Source organism: Ictidomys tridecemlineatus, chromosome 1, assembly GCF_052094955.1.
Source record: "Ictidomys tridecemlineatus isolate mIctTri1 chromosome 1, mIctTri1.hap1, whole genome shotgun sequence".
NCBI classification, from domain to species: Eukaryota; Metazoa; Chordata; class Mammalia; order Rodentia; family Sciuridae; genus Ictidomys; species Ictidomys tridecemlineatus.
The window spans coordinates 49816033-49834508 of NC_135477.1; the positions used below are offsets into that span (position 1 = coordinate 49816033).

The 18476-nt window shown below is 40.0% G+C and overlaps 1 protein-coding gene across 5 annotated transcripts in view; it reads left to right on the forward strand.

The window, feature by feature from the left end:
- Positions 1 to 18476, forward strand: part of Micu1 (mitochondrial calcium uptake 1) — a 174382-nt gene that overhangs the window by 154087 nt on the left and 1819 nt on the right. For all 5 annotated transcript variants that reach the window (XM_040273763.2, XM_078040611.1, XM_078040625.1 and 2 more), the window contains one exon: positions 17831 to 17920. In XM_040273763.2, the coding sequence (XP_040129697.1) occupies positions 17831 to 17920 (90 nt within the window). The remainder of the gene's footprint in view (positions 1 to 17830; positions 17921 to 18476) is intronic.

Consider the following 18476-nt stretch of genomic DNA (forward strand, 5'->3'; position numbering starts at 1 on the left):
TTTCTCCTCAAATGTCCTTCTTCTGTGTGTCTTATAAGGACACTTATCACTGGATTTAGAGCCCAGCTGGGTAATCCAGGATGATCTCATCTCCAAATTCTTAATTATATCTGCAAAGATGCTATTTTCAATCAAAGTCATATCCACAGGTTGCAGCTCAAATGCACGGGCAGCTGAACTTAAGGTCACTTGTGTGAATTTGTAGGGACACCAAATAAAACACAGAAATAAATTATCTTTACACAAGCTTCAGGACAGCTTCTCTGCTCTTGGCCTCAGACTCCCCAAAAGGGAGAGCAAGAGAAAGTCACGAGAGGCTAGCAAGAGAGAGAGCGAGCACGTTCAGAAGTAGGCTTTTTGGGGGGACCCTTATTCTTAGAAAGTTCTATCCAAAAAAAGCCAGAAGAGGCAAGGTTACAAGGGACAGGTGAGTGAACTCAACCCCATAGGTGACACCTACATCTGAAGACCCTCCTCTTATCTGAGCTGGGCAACACCCAAGTCACCATGAAATGTAGTGATTGGAAGCCTCCTGCTTCAGGACTGGAAGGCGTGGGTCATTCAGAGTGGCTCGCCATAATCATGTTACCTGAATTCAAGTCTTGGCTCCATCATTTATAGTCAGGTAGCTTTGGCATTTTCTGAATTTAGTTTCTATGTTTTTAAAATAAGGATAAAAATACCTACCTCTTAAGGTTATTGTGAGAATAAATCTATATAAAGGACTTAACCTTGGCCTGTCAGGCAGTGAACATTTAATAGAAGTCAGCTATTTCCATGTAAGTTGATAATTAAACAAAACTAAGTATGGCTCATCCAGTTATTCAGCCAGTTACTATGCTCGGCACAAGATTCTGCCCTCGAGAAACTCACAGTCGAATGGGGGAAAAGAGAGAAAAGTATACAAGCAGCTTTAGGTTGGTGTGGTTAGTACTGACTGGCCTTAAGAAGATCTTGAAACTGAAAAGTGGAGCCCTGACACATGCCAGAATAGGAAGAGTAATGCAGGGGTGGAGACGGGAATACTTTTTATCTGGCTTCTGCTCTCGGTCTGGTTACTCTCAGCTGTCTTCATTTTTCCCAAAAGTTAAGACCTTTAAAAATTACCACCTTCTTGAGGCTCTGGCACTGTCTCTTCCTTGGCTAGTTTAGAGCTTACAAACCAGTCTTTGGACCTAAGTTAGCACAGAATTCCCCAAACGGCATTATCAAGAATACTGTATACTGCAGTGTGTTAATGGTTCTGTAGGTTTTAAAAGAAAGGTCTTCTACGATTCAGATAAGTTTGGAAACTGCCAGAGTTGTACAAAATTTCTTCCTGTAGCACTACTCCCACCAGCTTTAAATATGTATTATCAATCTCCAAAAGAAGGCTATAGTTTCCAAACTTGATTTGCTCTAAAATATTTTTAACACTTTACAGAGTTAATGTTCCTCTAAACAATGAGAGATCCAGACAGGTAGCAGCTGCATGTTTGCCATAATGGAACATGATTCAGTTCCTAAATTTGGAAATTTCAGTGAGGCAGTTTCTTAGTTCTGCATGGCCCCTGTGACAATGGTGTCTTAGTTAAGAAGAAATTGTCCTTGGTGAATTCTGACCTCTTCAGAAAAGAACCTTTCTCCACGAAATATTGTGTTTTCAGTGTAGGTCATCTCTTTTGTTTAGCACTCAAAAGGAACAAATTCTATTGCTCATTAGTACACATACTAGGTGTAAAATTAGATATATTACCTCTCACAGGCTGTCTGAATTATTTGTCTGTTCAAGAAGGTAATGGGAAATTGAACACAATTCCTTCCCCAACAGCTTCCTATGATGAAGTAGTTAAAAATTATTTGAGCTGGATCTCAAGAGTGAGCTTATGGCCTGTAAATCTGAGTAATCCTATTTCTGCCAAGAAAGTAAAGTTTTCCAGGTACAGTCATGCCCTAGTGTAAAGCATCCCAGACTGTTATAGATTTGGTAAACTTGTGGGTCCAGTTTTGTCCCCTATGTACTTTGAACTAAATAAAACAAACTTGATTTGCTCTAAAGTCCATACATTTGCAGTTCATGCCCCAGCACAGTTCTGCTTAGATTGGAATTTGTAGTTTATAACTTGGCTGTCCTTACATTCCAAATGCACAGTTTACCTTGTTGTCTGACAAGCCAAAAGGATAAGCAGTAAAAGGATGTTTTTTGCAACCCCAAAGTTTGGTTTTTTTGTTTGTTTGGTTGGTTGGTTTTGAGTATCAGTCTCACTATTAAATGATTCCAGTTCTTTTCTCTCTTAGGTGACTTGGATCACGTGGATGACTTCTAAGAACCTTTGTGGCTTTCAAATTCTTTCAGTCATATAATTTAATGAGTACAATATTTTTCCCCTAGTGCTGGGAGTCTAACCCAGGGCCTCGTACATGCTAGGCAAGTGCTCTACTTCTGAACTACAGCCCCAGTCCTAAAGTAAAAGCCTCACTCTTTTGGCATATAGGTCCCTACAGGTTGTTGGAAGAGTTGAAATTACTGAGAAGAGTAAGTAATTTTGAGCACATGACAAAATCATACAATCTGAACATCCATCTTTAACAGAGAAGCTGACACCCCTCCCAAGCACTAAGCATTCTATAACATTCCCCTTTAGAGGCCATTGCACATCTGGAACACTAGTAATTGTCATTTTAAAGCAGCTTTCATGTACCAGGCACGACGCTAAGCACTTTATTATGATATCTCTCTTAATCCTCAAAACCTGAAAGGTTGGTGGTATTATCCCTATTTAAGTAGTAGAGCCAGGATTCAAGCTGGCTTAATTAAAGCTTAATCCCAAAGTGTGTATATTTCCCAAGCCATCATGTAGACTTACAGTACGTTCCAAGATTTTGTTGGAGTTTGAAAATCTTTGCTGAAGCGCAATCCAGGAGGCAGTGCGATTCACCATTTTGAACTGCACTTCTCAGTATCCTAGAGAAGAAAGGCTCTAAGCTGTTTCTCCCCAGTTGCCCTGGACCATCCCTAGGGTAAGAAGGGAATGTTCTGGAGACAGGGCCCTTCTCCTGAGTCTATGAAGTTTTCCCTTGCAGCTGTTTGGGAGCATGTTCTCCAGCTCAGCCAGCCTCTAAAATCTGTAGTGCTTACCTTAAGTGACAGACCTTTGGAGTGGTTTAATCTAACTCCATATTTCATGTGGGAATGTCCTAATAGACACATTTGTGTTCTTAACCTTTCTAATCTCAATACTTTCCACAGAAAAACCAAAACACAAAAGCCTAAAGTCACTTAAATGAAGTCATGCTTCAGGGAAAGTTGGTGCCACAATATCCTTTAAAAGAAATGTGTATGCTAAGCTGTTCATTTCTGAACATCAAAATACAGGGTACAGAAGCAGACGTCTCAGCTTCTAATGATCCAGATGTTCTTCACCATCTCCACTCAGCTGTATGTTGGGAGCTCATTTCACTTAGACACTGTTCTGGAATCTAGCATTTATTGAGAGTTAACCAGAAATTGTGCTAAGCATAATTTTTCATTTTTTGTTGATGCATATTAACTCTACAGAATGGTGGGTTTTATGATGGCATATACATATATGCCCATAACATAATTTGATCAATTTCACTACCTCCTCTTCCCTCCCACTGATGCCATAATGGTTTCCCTACCCTGATGGTCTCCCTTCTGGTTTTATGAGATCCCTTTTTTTTCCCTTTTTCTCTCTAGCTTCTACATATGACACTTGTCTTTCTGAGTCTGGCTTATTTCACTTAACATGAAACTCTCTTCCAGTTCCATCCATTTCCTGAAAATGACATTATTTCATTATTCTTTATGACTGAATAAAACTTTTTTTTGTATATATGCCCTATTTTCTTTATTCATTCATCTGTTGATGGACACCTAGGCTGATTCCATAACTTGACTACTATAAATTAATTATGCTGCTATAAATATGGCAACGCATGTATCTCTAAAAGTGTGCTGTTATTAATTCTTTTGGATAAATTCTAAGTAGTAGTATAGCTGGATCATATAGTAGTTCCATTTTTTGTTTTTTGAGGTACTTCCTTACTGATTTCCATAGTGGCTGTAATAACTTACCTTTTCAACAATAGTTCATAAGTTTCTTTTTCCCCACATCCTCACCAATACTTATTGTTATTTATGATTCCCATTCTGACTAGAATAAGATGGACTTTCAATGCAGTTGTAAATGGATAGAATGCCTTTATTTTGTTTTTTTCTTTAAAAAATTTATTCTAATTTGTTGTATAGGACAGCAGAATGCATTACAATTCATATTACACATATAAAGCTCAATTTTTTGTATCTCTGGTTGTACACAAAGTAGAGTCACACCATTCCTGTCTTCATACATGTACTTAGGGTAATGATGTCCATCTCACTCTACCATCTTTCCTATCCCCATACTCCCTCCCTCCCCCTTGCCCTATCTGGAGTTCATCTATTCTTCCCATGCTCCACCCCACAACCCCATTATGAATCAGCATTCTTATATCAGAGAAAACATTTGGCATTTGGTTTTTTGGGATTGGCTTACTTCACTTAGCATTATATTCTCCAACTCTATCTATTTCCCTGCAAATGCTATGATTTTATTCTCTCTTAATGCTGACTAATATTTCATTATGTTTATATACCACGTTTTCTTTATCCATTCATATACTGAAGGGCATCTAGGTTGGTTCCACAGTTTAGCTGGTGTGAATTGTGCTGCTGTAAACATTGATGTGTCTGTGTCCCATTAGTATACTGTTTTTAAGTCCTTTGGATATAGACCGAGGAGTGGGATAGCTGGGTCAAATGGTAGTTCATTCCCAGTTTTCCAAGGAATCTTCTTACTGCTTTCCATATTGACTGCACCAATTTTCAGTCCCACCAGCAATCTATGAGTGTGCCTTTTTCCTCACATCCTCACCAACACTTATTGTTGTTTGTATTCATAATAGCTGCCATTCTGGCTAAAGTGAGATGAAATCTTAAAGTACTTTTGATTTGCATTTCTCTAATTGCTAGAGATGTTGAACATTTTTCCATATATTTGTTTATTGATTATGTATCTTCTGAGAAGTGTCTGTTCAGTTCCTTGGCCCATTTATTGATTGGATTATTTGTGGGGTTTTTGGCGTTGACATTTTTGAGTTCTTTATATATCCTAGAGATTGTAATATCACAACAGATACTACAGAAATACAGAAGATAATCAGAAATTATTTTGAAAATAGAAAATATCTAAGGCATCAACAAATTTCTATAGTCATATGATTTGCTCAAATTGAATCAGGATGATATTCACAATTTAAACAGATCAGTTTCAAGCATTGAAATAGAAGATGCCATCAGGAAGCCTACCAACCAAGAAAAGCCCTGTTGATACACAGTTGAGTTCTACAAGACCTTTAAAAAAGAACTAATACCAATACTCTCCAAAATTTCATGAAATAGAAAAAGAGGAAGCATTTCCTAACTCATTCTAAGAGGCCAGTATCACCCTAATTCTAAACAGGCAAAGACAAAAAAAGAAAACTTCAGACTAATATCTCTAATGAACATAGATGCAAAAATCCTCAATAAAATTCTGGCAAATTGATTATTTTTTTGCGATGCTAAGGATTGAACCCGGTGTCTCACACATGCTAGGCAAGCACTAAGCTACAGCCTTAGCCCTTCGATTTATTTATTTATTTGTTTGTTTGTTTGTTTGTTTGTGGTACTGGGGATTGAACCGAGGGCCTTGTATATGCAGGGCAAACACTCTTAACAACTGAGCTATATCCTCAGCCCTCAATATACTTTTATTTTTCATTTCCCTAATGGTAAAAATGTTGGACCTTTTTTTATATAATTCTTGGCCATTTGTATTTCTACCAAGAAGTATCATTTAGTTTATTTAGGTTTTTTGTTTGTTTTTGATGTTGAGGATCTGTTTGGTTCTTTGTTTGTTTGTTTTGGTGAGGAGCGGGATTACTGGGGATTGAACCCAAAGGTGCCTTACCACTGAGTTACATCCCCAGCTCTTTTTCAATTTTTGAGATAGGGTCTTGCTAAGTTGCTGAGCATCTCAATAAGTTGCCCAGGCTAGCCTCAAACTTGTGATCCTCCTGCCTCAACCTCCTAAATTTCTAGAATTACAAGCATGTGCCACTAAGTTTTAATTTAATTCCTAGGTCTTTGATCCATTTTTGAGTTGACTTTTGTGCAGGGTGAGAGATAAGAGATCTAGTTTCATAATCTTCTACATATAGATATCTAGTTCTCCCAGCATCATTTCTTTTCTCCAACATATGTTTTTGACACCTTTCTCAAAAATCAGATGATGGTGTCTGTGTGTGTTTACCTCTGTGTCTTCTATTCTATTCCATTGTTCTATGTGTCTGCTTTTATGCCAGTACTATAGCTCTGTAGCATCATTTAAAATTGAGTTTTATGATATCTTCAGCTTTGGTTGTTTTGTTTTGTTTTGTTTTTGTTAATCAGAATTGCTTTGGCTCTTCTGGGTCTTTTGTTTTTCCATATAAATTTTTTTCTCATTCGTTAAAGAATGTCACTGGTATTTTGATGGGGATTGCTTTGAAGCTATAGATCTCTTTTGGTAAAATGGCCATTGTAACAGTATTAATTCTGCCTAACCATAAACTTGGGAGGTGCTAAGCATAAATTTTGGCTTTACACTCAAACCTGAGGTTGAATCCATGCTACTTACTAGTGACCTTGGACAAATCCCTCAAGATCTCAAAGCCTCCAGTTTTTGTTCTATGTTACAAATACTTGTTTCAGAGCTGTTGTGAAAAATTAAGAAATAATACTATATGAAAATGTTAGATTGATATTGTAACTATACCCAGCCACCTATACTGGTTTTCAAGCTCTAGCTGCTTTATTCTGCCTTCTTATATGACAACTTAACAAAAACTTACTTAAAAAAAAAAAATGTGGCTGAGCCGGGTGGCACATGTCTATAATCCTAGCAGTTCAGGCAGGAGGATCACAAGTTCAAGGCCAGCCTCGGCAACTTAGTTGAGGTCCCGAGCAACTTAGCCAGACCCTTTCTCAAAATAAAAAATAAAAAGTGCTGAGGATGTGACTCAGTAGTTAAGTACCCCTGAATTCAATCCCTGATACCAAAAATAATTTTAAAAGGTAGAGGGGGCTGGAGTTGTGACCCAGTGGTAGAGTACTTGCTTAACATGCCAAAGGCCCTGGGTTCCATCCTCAACACCACAAAAAAATAAAAATATTTTTAAAATGTTTTAAAGATCACCCTAGGGCTTAATGAAGCCTACTTTTGAGGAAATAATATCTACAGTAAGTTTTTAGATTCTTGCAGCTTGGAAATTCTAAGTTTGTTAATTATCAATGAGGATTGAAGCCTTTAGCTTCAGTTTCATCATTATGTAGACATGAACCATATTTTCTACATCTTTGTGTCCTAGTCAGACCTAGACAATTCTTTACATATAGTAGATGTTCAATGAACCAAACAAGTGAATTAATTTTAAACATGGTCAGATTCCAGAAAGGATGGTGGACCGTTCTAGAGCTTGGAATGAGGGAGAGAGTGGTGGAACTCCAGCACCTTCTCATGTCACTAACTTCCTGTGACACCTTGAGCAGGTCACAACTTCTCTAATATTCCAATGAGGGTTATATTAAACATCTCCAAGGATTCATCCAGATTTTCACTTCTATTACTGTAACAAAATCAACTTTTTACTGAATGTAGTAATGTTTTAAGGGACATGTTGTTGTCTGAAGTTATGTTCAAATCTATGAAAATGAACTAACCTGTAATTATCCAGATAGATTTGAAGTCAAAGCAAAAGCTATTGAATTCCCAAAAGAAAGGTGGCAATTTTAATTTATTTTCTCACTGGGAAATTTAAAACTTAATTAGACCTTGTCTTGTGCCTCTATTAGATCTAAGTTATGCAGTTCAGAATTCAGTTGCAGAAGAGTGTGCATGCACCTAAAAAATAAGGGCAGCTGCGTTTAAAGTATGGCTTGAGAAGCCCCAAAAGGACATTCCCAACCATAAACATAAACCCAGACCAGCTCTGTTAGCTTTCTGTTGCAACCCTTACATTATTTCAGAGCTTCTGTAAGTCAAGAGTTTGGGTACAGCACCTTTGGATTCTCTGCTCAGGGTCTTAACAAGGCTGCAATCAAGGTGTTGTTAAGGCTGCGTTTTCATCTGGAGTTCAGGGTTTTCCAAGCTCATTGAGGGTGGTAGCATAATTCGGTTCCTTTCCATCGTTGGACTAGGATCTCCTTTTCTTTGTTGCCTGTTGACTGTTCGCAGGTCCTCACCATGTGGCCCTCTCACAGCACAGCAGCACACCTCTTCAAAGCCAGCAGGAAAATCCCTCTCCCTGTCTACATAAGTGGATTCTTACGGAACGTAATTATGGGGTGACTGTCCATCACGTTTTTTATATAAAATAACCTAATTACCAGAGTGATAGTCACATTCAGAGGCCCTGCCCACACTTGAGGGGAGGGAAATATACAGGCTGTGTGAACCACAGGTGGGAATGTTGGGAGCCACCTCAGAAGCCTATCGACCACGCCAGCCATAATTCCCCAAACCCCCACCTTTTAATTTTATTCTTTGAGGACTTCTGAAGATTAGATAAAGACATTTAAATTAATTTAAGCTATTTTGCACTGTTTTTAAAAAAATATTTATTTTTTAGTTGTAGTTGGACACAATATCTTTATTTTATTTTTATGTGGTGCTGAGAATTGAACCCAGGGCCTCTCATGTGCCAGGTGAGCGCTCTACCACTGAGCCACAATCCCGGCCCCTATTTTGCACTGTTATCTAAAAACAATAATAACATAACAGTCAAAAGTTTTTGCCTGGAAGGGAGCTTAAAAAAACATTTTGTTCAAACTCTTAATTACTTTATTGTTTTTAACCTACACGAAAGAAAATGACTTGCTCAAATCACTGATCATATGACACAGAGTAGAGTAGAAATTCATGTTCAGTGACTTCCACACCTGTGTTCTCTTTAGAACATGGTGCCCACTGCTGCTAGAAGAGCCTAGAGTATCATAAAGGGGACTCAGTGCTTTAATGTGATAGCAGAAATAGAGGGAGACAAGAATCCTACTATTCAGAATAAGAATCCCCCCAGACAGCGGAGACTAAGAGCATGAAGGCAGGAGGTAGAAATGTCACAGAGATGTGTGGGGAAGAGATTATGAAAGAAAAACCTTTTATTTTATAAATTCTTTTAAATTTTGTGGGAGGCAGGCCCCTGTGCTTCAGTTCATCATTGCATTTTATAAAAACATTTATATGTGAGGAGGAGTGTTGGCCAGGATTCCACTCATTTAAGACAAAGCCATCAATTTTTAAAGTAAAATTATTCATGATGTAGGCAAGGAGGCTCAAAATCTGAAATAAATGTCTGCTTTATGAGGCATTTTTTTCTGGTTTATTTTCCCAAATTTGAAGTCACTTAGCATTCTAAAGGTTGATTCTGGCTTAATTATATCACTTTGAATATATTATGATTTAGTAAAAAAGTTATATAAGCACCCCAAAGAGGAGGAGAGTGGCTTTAGAGATTCATGATTACCATTGTGAGAGAAAGGGGAGTTTAGGGTAGGATAAACTGCCCAGAACATCCACATATAAATAGATAGTAAGGACAAAATCAGCCAGGATGGCTGAGGCAGGAGGATCACAAGTTCAAGGCCAGCCTCAGCAACTTAGTGGGGCTCTAAGCAACTTAGTGAAACCCTGTGTCAAAATTAAAGAAAAAAAAAAAGAGGGGTGAACTGGGTTTGTGGCAGTGGTAAAGTACCTCTATGCCCAATCCCCAGTGCCCCCCCCCAAAAAAATCAGCCAGCATTTCATACCATGGGGGGATGGGGGGAAAGCCAGAAAAGAACAATGTCAAGAATGACACCAATACTAAGAAAACATAGAGATGAGTATTTATTACAAGCAATGCTTTGTAGGGGCTTCAAGGATTACTCTCTTTAGAAGCCTAATAAGAAGTCTAATAAGATCCCGATAAAGGTGATTTTTTGTCTTCCATGTCATTTCAACAAACCAAAGTTAAATGTATCAGTTACTCTCAGTTCAGCCATTAGAATCAGACTTTGTTGGAGCTGAAAAAACAGTCCACCAAGGAAATAATTTTATAAAGATTGAGAAGAATAAAAGAGGAACTGATTAAATAAATTGCAGATGTCCAGCCAGTGGACATTTAAAAGAGTTACTTTGCAACTCTTAAAAGAAGCTGTCTGTGTGCTGGTATGGTGTCGAGAGGCTGCCAGCACCTTGCCCAGGCAATTCCTCCTGCCCAGGAGGGTATTGGACACCTGAAAATATCGAGTCTGAAATAACTAGTGAAGAAATAAAAGAGTCAAAGAATAAGTTTTAAAGCAGAGCGCCTGGTAGGTCCAGCCCACACAGGAGCTGGAGCTCAACAACTGAAAAATGAATGGTGGTTTATTTAAGGGGGTACATCAAAGCAGGGATAAGGTTTCAGGGGCGGAGTCTTGTTTCGGGATGTCTTGCAGTCAACAGGTTGATTGGCATCTTGGCAGGCTACACCCATAGAGAGTCTGTGTGGCTATATGGCTGCAGCAGGTTACGCCATCTGCAATGCTGTGTGAGACCTTTTTTGGCAGAGCTGAATAGAAATTCACATGTATCTGGTTGGTCTTAACCAGTGAGTATGCCACTGGAAGTTCTCAAATACCAGATTTTCCTGTTCAATGGGCTTCCATGCTGATTGTTCCACACATAGTCCATGGATGGCTCTCAACAGTATGGAATTATTTCTCAGGCAAAATGTTAAATGAGTAAAGCAAAGCACTATATTTGGTACACCGCCATGTCTGTGGTGAAGAATACTTGTTTTTCTGTCCATATGATATTTCTGGAGGAACTGGTGATATTGTTTGCCTCTGACAACTAAGTGATGAGGGATAAGGTGGGAATGGAGACTTCTACCTTTTTGTACTGCTTGAATTTTGAAACAGATGAATGTATTGCCTAATCAAAAATAATTTTCTGAAAGTTAAAAGAATGGATACTTAAAGATTAAAGAAAATCAAATTAATATGGTACGTTGGTGTCCAGATAAGAACTTGCTTATTATCAAAGTTCCCTTGCATAGAGGTGCCTCTGGCCCTCTCAAGACCCTACTCATGCAAGGTTCCCTCTGCATCTTCTGTTTAAGCTCCTGAGTCAGGCTGTAGTGCTCCTCTTTGCTTCCCCTACTTTATTCAAACCGACTCCTCCACACCCACCCTGCATCACACCAATCTAGAACATTCTGTCTTTTTACTTCCTTAGAATTCAGATCCAAATTGTATCTCCTATTAAATTCATACTATTCCGTATTTAACCCATTTTTATTTGATAATACATCAGATATTTCACCTGTGTATTTCTCAGTCTTAGTGGAACATACTAAATTGGGATCGTTCCCTCGTGCATCAGCCAAATTTATTGACTGTCCAGTGATTCTTGTAGAAATGCTTGCCCAAAGCTTGGTATGGTGACATGCACCTGTAGTCCCAGTACTCAGGAGGCTGAGATGGGCAACTTAGCAAGACTCCATCTCAAAAAATAAAAAGGGAGAGAGAGAGAGACATTCCTTTGTAAACAAGATATAATGAGTATTTTTTCATGAAGCTCAATATAATACTAAATGATAGAGTAAATCTCACTGCTAAACTAGATTTACCAAATTAAGCAAAAGCCCACTGAAGCCATCATCTGGGATGATGATGCTCTGAGGTTCAGAAAACTTGACTACAAGTTTTCTCTGTGGTGTGTACCATAAATTAGAAGCCAGGACTGGCAGTACTGCCTCTGAGGGGCAGCAGACTGAACACATAGAGGGAACAACCTGCCTGGGGTTCAAAAGGGCCACGCAGAACAAGGAATTGTCCTCATTTTCATTATTAGTGTACCATGGCTCGTTTGGGGGGCGTGGGGCACATTGCAAGGCAAACCTTTACTTCTGGTAGAAAGGTGTGCTGCCAGAACCTGGCTAGCAAGTGCCACCCTTGCTCTGGGCTCCTTTAATTGCTGGTTCTCCTCAGTGCTGTCCTTTCCCCTCATCTCACTCCAAAATCAGGTTAAAATATGTGTGTCATATTTGCCCAAGTGCCTTGGAAGAAGTTTCAAAAGAAAGGACAAATACTCTTCAAGGAAAAATCTTCCCCTTTGTTCCATTCAAAGCCATCTAGAAATTGAGACATCGCAAGCCTCTCTAGGGCTGTGGCACAATATCTCCCCTTACTTCCCCTTGGCAGTCGCAAGCTGGCTTTTGATATTCTCTGCTGTAGTCCAGTAAGGCAGGAATAATCACATAGCCACACAGCTGGAGATTGTCAGCCCAACATGTCAGGTCACTTTTCCAGACTCCTTTACATTGGGGGAGACAGGCAGCTCCTAACTGGGTCACACTGAACCAAGCTGTACCTGTGCATTAAAGGCAGCTGTTGGGAAAAACTCCCAGGGCCACGTTTGTCATATGTGCTTTTCATTGGGTCACTGTTTAATTTGTCTCTGAAATTATCAGTATGAGTTCCAAGGGAATGCTAAGTGCCTTGCATTTATGGAGCAGTCAGATCTGTGGCCAAGCTCTACAGCTGGCTCCTCCCAACTCCCAGCTATTCAGTTATTCATCTTTGACCAAAAGCACTGAGTATTCCCCAATTTGGCTTTTCCTTCATCTGAACTCTTTTTCTTTAGGGTGATGGTTGGATTCATGGAGGAATTGGTGTTATTCATATATATAAGGGATTGAGTGGACCCAGTGTGAAAAGAGAAAGCATATTGGGCTTAACTTTAGATCCAGCGCCATTATCTACTAGCTTTGTGACCTTGGGCAAGTTATTAAAAATCCTGGATTTTTCTGGGTTCTCTTTGCTTCTAAGATTATCTGATTCTAAGTGGCCATTTGGTCTCCTGTCACTCCAGAACTCACTTGCTCAACTATGTGGTGATGAGTTTTATGTAATATACTTTCTGATATATCACACAAACCAGCATGGCTTTCTTTCTATTGTTTATACAGTCATGAACCATACCAGAGAGTAAATTGAGGATCTGGCACAACTCAGATTCTGCATGAGCTTTTCAAAAAAACAGGTGGTGCTAGGCACAGTGGTCCATTCTTACAATCACAGCTACTCAGGAGGCTGAGACAGAAGAAAGATCACAAGTCTAAGACCAGCCTGGGCAACTTACTGAGACCCTAGCTCAGAGTGAAAAATAAAAAGACTGGCAATGTAGCTTAGGGGTAGAACACTCACTCCTTAATTCACTCCCCAGTACCAAGGAAGGGAGGGAGGAAGGTAGCAAGGAAGGAAGGAAAGAAGGAAGGCAGGCCAGCCATTGTTGGGCACAGTGCTGCACACCTGTAATCTCAATGGCTCAGGAGGCTGAGGCAAGAGGATTGAGAGTTCAAAGCCAGTCTTAGCATCTTAGCAAGGTCCTAAGAAACAGTAAACCCCTGTCTTGATATAAAATATTTTAAAAGGGCTGGGGATGTGGCTAAGTGGTTAAGCACCTCTGGGTTCAATCCCCAGTAACAACAACAACAAAAAAAAAAAACAGATGGTCCCAGATTTTTGAGTGCCAAATGAGCCAGCTTCTACAAACCCATTGCTCAACCTCAATCTAATAGAAATCACTAAATCTCATGTCATGCCTCTTGTAGGGCACCTGGGCAGATTTGTACAAAAGGAATACATAGTCTTTGGAAACCTAGGATTTCTTTTTTTCATGGTGCCTTCATTTTCCATGTGGACATCTTTCAGATTACGAACTGGAATTTCAACCATCAATCAATTGGCCTCAACTCTGTAGGAAGAACAGTGTTTCCTCTGCTCTCACACTACAGTGAGCAATGCAGAAGGCTCCTGTGATCTCAGAATGTGTGGATTTCTCCCCACCAGAAAGTAAGCAATCCATTTTATAGCAGAAAGCATCAGGGTGTCCTCTAATTCAGTTTAATCCTGATGCTGCACATCTGGAGATAGCATCAGATGCCACAGGTTGAGAGCTCAGACTTCCAGGACTGTCCCCTGCTTTCAGATGTCAGTTGCAAGCCCCAGATTGTTTGACCTGTGCTCCTGACTGACCAGATACAAAATGAGTTCTCATGTCCATCTCCTTAGGGTTAATTTGCAAGAACATCTCACAGGACTCAGGGAAATGTGTTTACTACTTTATTATAAAGGACATTTCAAACTATACAGGTGAAGAGATGTACAAGAGAGGTTTGGGAGAAGGAACATAGAGCTGTCATGGCTTTTCCAGGGTTACCATCCTCCATGAACCTTTCCGCTTTCAGCAATTTGAATACTCTGAACCTTATGCTTTAGTGATTTTTAACTTCATTACATCAGCATGATTGATTGAGTAGTTGGCCATTGGTGACCAACTCAGCTTTCAGCCTCTCTTTCCTCCCCAGAGGTTGGAGAGCGGAGTGGAAAAGTCCCAACCTCCTAATCGGGCCTTGATCTTTCCTGTGACCAACTGTACCATGCTGAAGCCACATAGGGGCTTTCAGCCCCCAGTCATCTCGTTATCATACAAAAAGATAGACCACTTTGGAGAGTCCAGGCATTTTCAGTTTTATGTCAGGAAATAGGGAAGAATACCAGATATATATTTCACAGTATCACAGCCACCAACAGGGGAGGCCAAAATTCCAGGACCCTACAACTGGTCTGCACAAGGAAGATAAGATCTGAGGAAGGGATTGTTCTGCTTGCTGTGATCTAATTATGGCTTTGTGATTCAGAGATATTGGAAGCAGTATGAATGAGCCAATTCTCAGGACCAGCTGTCAAGCCCTTGCCTTGTAATCTGCTGTCATCCCACTTGTCCCAAGGGCTCCCAGTTTGACAGCTCACCAGCTAGTGAGTTGGTTTCCTCCTGCTGATTCACACCCCAGGGGCCTATCTTAAGGATCTTGGACTGCCAAAGGGCACCCCAGTTGGGCTGTTCCCTGGCCAGTTCCATCTCTGTGGTTTGAGTCACAATGACTTGGCAGCCCTGGTTTTTCCTCCTAGAGTACGAAGGACACCAGCGCCCTCTTTGTGAGATGGAACATAATCTGTAGTTCTTCTGTGAACACAGGTCATTGGTGATGTGGCTGCAGCCGCCAGAGGTCCCTGTTCTACAACCTCTTAATACCAGTTTAATGAATTTTTCACTACAAACTGTCAAGCACTTTTACTGATATCCTTGAATATTATTTAATAGCTTATTTACAGGGAGGCTCTCCATGTCTATGGGAAGGAGTCTTGCAATGTCGAGACAGTCACCCTCAGGCACTCTGTCCTGAGAGAGGTGAAGAAGTAAGTGAGTAGGAGAAAAGGAAGATCATCATTGGTTATAGCTATTAAACCTGTGAGACTGATCCAGATATAGTGGCACACACCTATAATCCCAGTATTGACTCAGGAAGCTGAGGCAGGAGGATCACAAGTTCAAGGCCCACCTGGGCATTAGTGAGACCTTGTCTCAAAAAACGCTGGGGATGTAGTTCAGTGAAAGTGTCCATGGGTTAAAACTCCAGTACCACCAAAGGAAAAAAAGTGTGAGATGTGACATGCAGAAAGAGAAATGGTTAACAAAAAGCACAGATCCCCTCCTCAGGGCACACTTCTGTGGCAGTGGAGGGGGATTCAGTAGGTGATCACAGTTTGAAATCACTAAGCACTCTTCTGAGGTGAACTCAGTTTCCTTAATAAATTTTTCTACTGAGAAGTATAATGACCAGCTGTCACCATTTTAATTCTTTTAAAAATTGCTAGTCTCTTCTCTGGGAAGTGTAGTTAGCAAGAATCAGTTCTTCCTGAGCCAAATCAAGTATCTAAAATTGCAGAGCTAAATTTCTAACCCTTAGAACTCTGTGGTCTTGTTGATTCCCCAGGATGCATTCATGAAAATCCACCACAGTCTCTTCCACCTAAGTCTTTTAGTTCCAGGGCTATTGATTCCTCCCTCACTTTAACTTGCATCTTCAGAGAAATAGAGAACCCAAAGGTACAGAAAGAGGAAACAAGCTCCTCCTGTCCTCCTGAACAGCCTAGTCTTCTTTTCTCTACCATTTACCAATTCAAGATTCAGCTCTTTCTGGGCACCTCCACCACACCCTCACTCCTGAAAACACCAGTAAACTATTCTCTCACCTCAGAAGTTATCTTGTGGCATCCCTTATTTGAATATAAGAAAATGAAGTCTTAAGAAATCAAATGACTCCACCAGGGTCATATAGCAAGGTGACAATGGAACCAAGCCTTGCTCCTTCCCACTGCTGTGCTGACCCTGGGGGCACTGTGGTGAATGCATGGAGGTGATGAATGTGAAGTGAGAAATAAAAGGCAACACAGGCTGGTAACGGGAACTAAATTATAGGAAGCAAATAAGCAAAGAAGGCACACTGAGCTTGTTTAAATTCACGTTGCTTCTGGATTAATCTAATCTGATGCTTATAGAGAACACTTCATTGCTGGTTGATTCATAAATAGAAATCAATTCTTTTCTTTCCAGCATGTACTACTTCACTTAAGAGTATGTCTAGGGGGCTGAGGTTGTAGCTCAGTGATAGAGGACTTGCCTGGCACATTGAGGCACTGGGTTCAATGCTTGGCACCACATAAAAAATATATAAATTTTGTGTTCATCTACAACTAAAAAAAAATTTTTTTAAGAGTATATCTGTACGGCTAGGGTGTAGCTCAGTAGTGGAGAGATTGCCTGGCATGTGCAAAGCACTGGGTTCCATCCCCAGCACTGCAGGAAGGGGAAAAAGCCAAGGAGTGGGTCTGTAAGCAAGAGCATAATTTGTAGGTGTAGATAGACCAAGTTTGAGGATATCTGAGAGAGAAGACTGGAAACTTCCTTGTCCTTCCAGGCTTGTGTTTCATGAGAACCCCATTCTTACGTGATTGCTAGTATTTAACAGTAAATGTCCGAGCAAGAAAAAATAGAAAGCTAAAAGAGATTTTCTACCCAAGCCAAAAAGAAAAGAAAAAAAAGTGTGTTTGTGTATATTTTTTTTAAGCTGAATACTGATTCAGTGAGACAGGGCCACTGCTTCTCCAAAGGTGCACTGTTGGAAGACGACAGTGACTGATGCAGAACCAGTAGGGAAGAGGGATCTAGCAGGGCAAGGAGCTCACTCTGCTGTCTGTCAGTAACCGAAGCGTGAAGCTTTCTGGTGCTCACACAGCAGATCAGCATCCTTGTTCTCGCCTCCCCTTCCTCTTGCTGCCTGGTTATTTACTTGACTTCTTGCTGTCATGTTTTTTCCAGTAGGAGGGAAATGCAAGGAGACTAATACAATATCAGGTGTGGCTTTGAGAAACTCTTCTGATGATAATTTATTAGAAAAGTTGCCATGGCTTGCTTTAGGCTGTTAGAATCCCATCTTTAAATATTATGTGAATTTTCACTTTTTTAAAGTTATTGTTTAAAGTGATGTATTTTAATAGCATTTTAAAATACAAGTCAATAGCATTAATCATATTCACAGTGTCATGCAACTGTCACCACTATTTCCAAAACATTTCCATCATCCCAAATAAAATCTGTGCCCATTTAAACACAGTTTAACCCTCCAAGCTCCTTGGCCCCTGGTAATCTACTTTCAGTCTCTATGAATTTAATAATATTTCACCTGAGGTGAAAAGGAAAGGGAGTTAAAGTTATAGGTTAAAAGCTAAATTTTCATTTTCTTAAATATGACTTAAATACAGTCAAAAATTTTTGAGCAGTTTGAGAAAGCAAAATGGAAGCCCCTCTGCTGTGCTGATTTTGCATCTTTCCTCTTTCAGTGACCATGCAACAAGTGGCCAGGACAGTGGCTAAAGTGGAACTCTCAGACCATGTGTGTGATGTGGTGTTTGCACTCTTTGACTGTGATGGTGAGTGGGACCCACTGGGGTCAGGAGCAGTGAGCCTCATGCCCTTCTGGACATTGTGAATCCATCCCTCTTCCATAGCTCATCCCTCAGTGTCGTCAGATCAAAAAATATAATCCCTGGCCCTGGTATGTGCTTTCCATTTCTTCCTATAATTCCAGTTTGCCTGCAGGCTTCAATTTATGACCATAAGGATCTTATACAGGGAGCACATTTTCAAAATTGCTTGAATCTGTTTTCCTGGATTGCACTCCTAATAAATGTAATTTTCTTAAAAAAAAAAAAAATGCAGCCAAGCACAGCGACATCCTGTAATCCCAGCTACTTGGGTTTGTGAAGGATTGCAAGTTCAAGGCCAGCCTCAGCCTTAGCAAGACCCTATCTCAAAATAAAAAAATAAAATGGGCAGGGGATGTAGTTCAATGGTAGAGGATACCCTGTACTCCCACCCTTACACACACACACACACACAAATGAAAACAAAAATATTAGACCCAACTTGCTGCATAGTGGATAAAGAGCACTCCAGTATTTCAACTCCAGAAAGAAGATGGAGTAT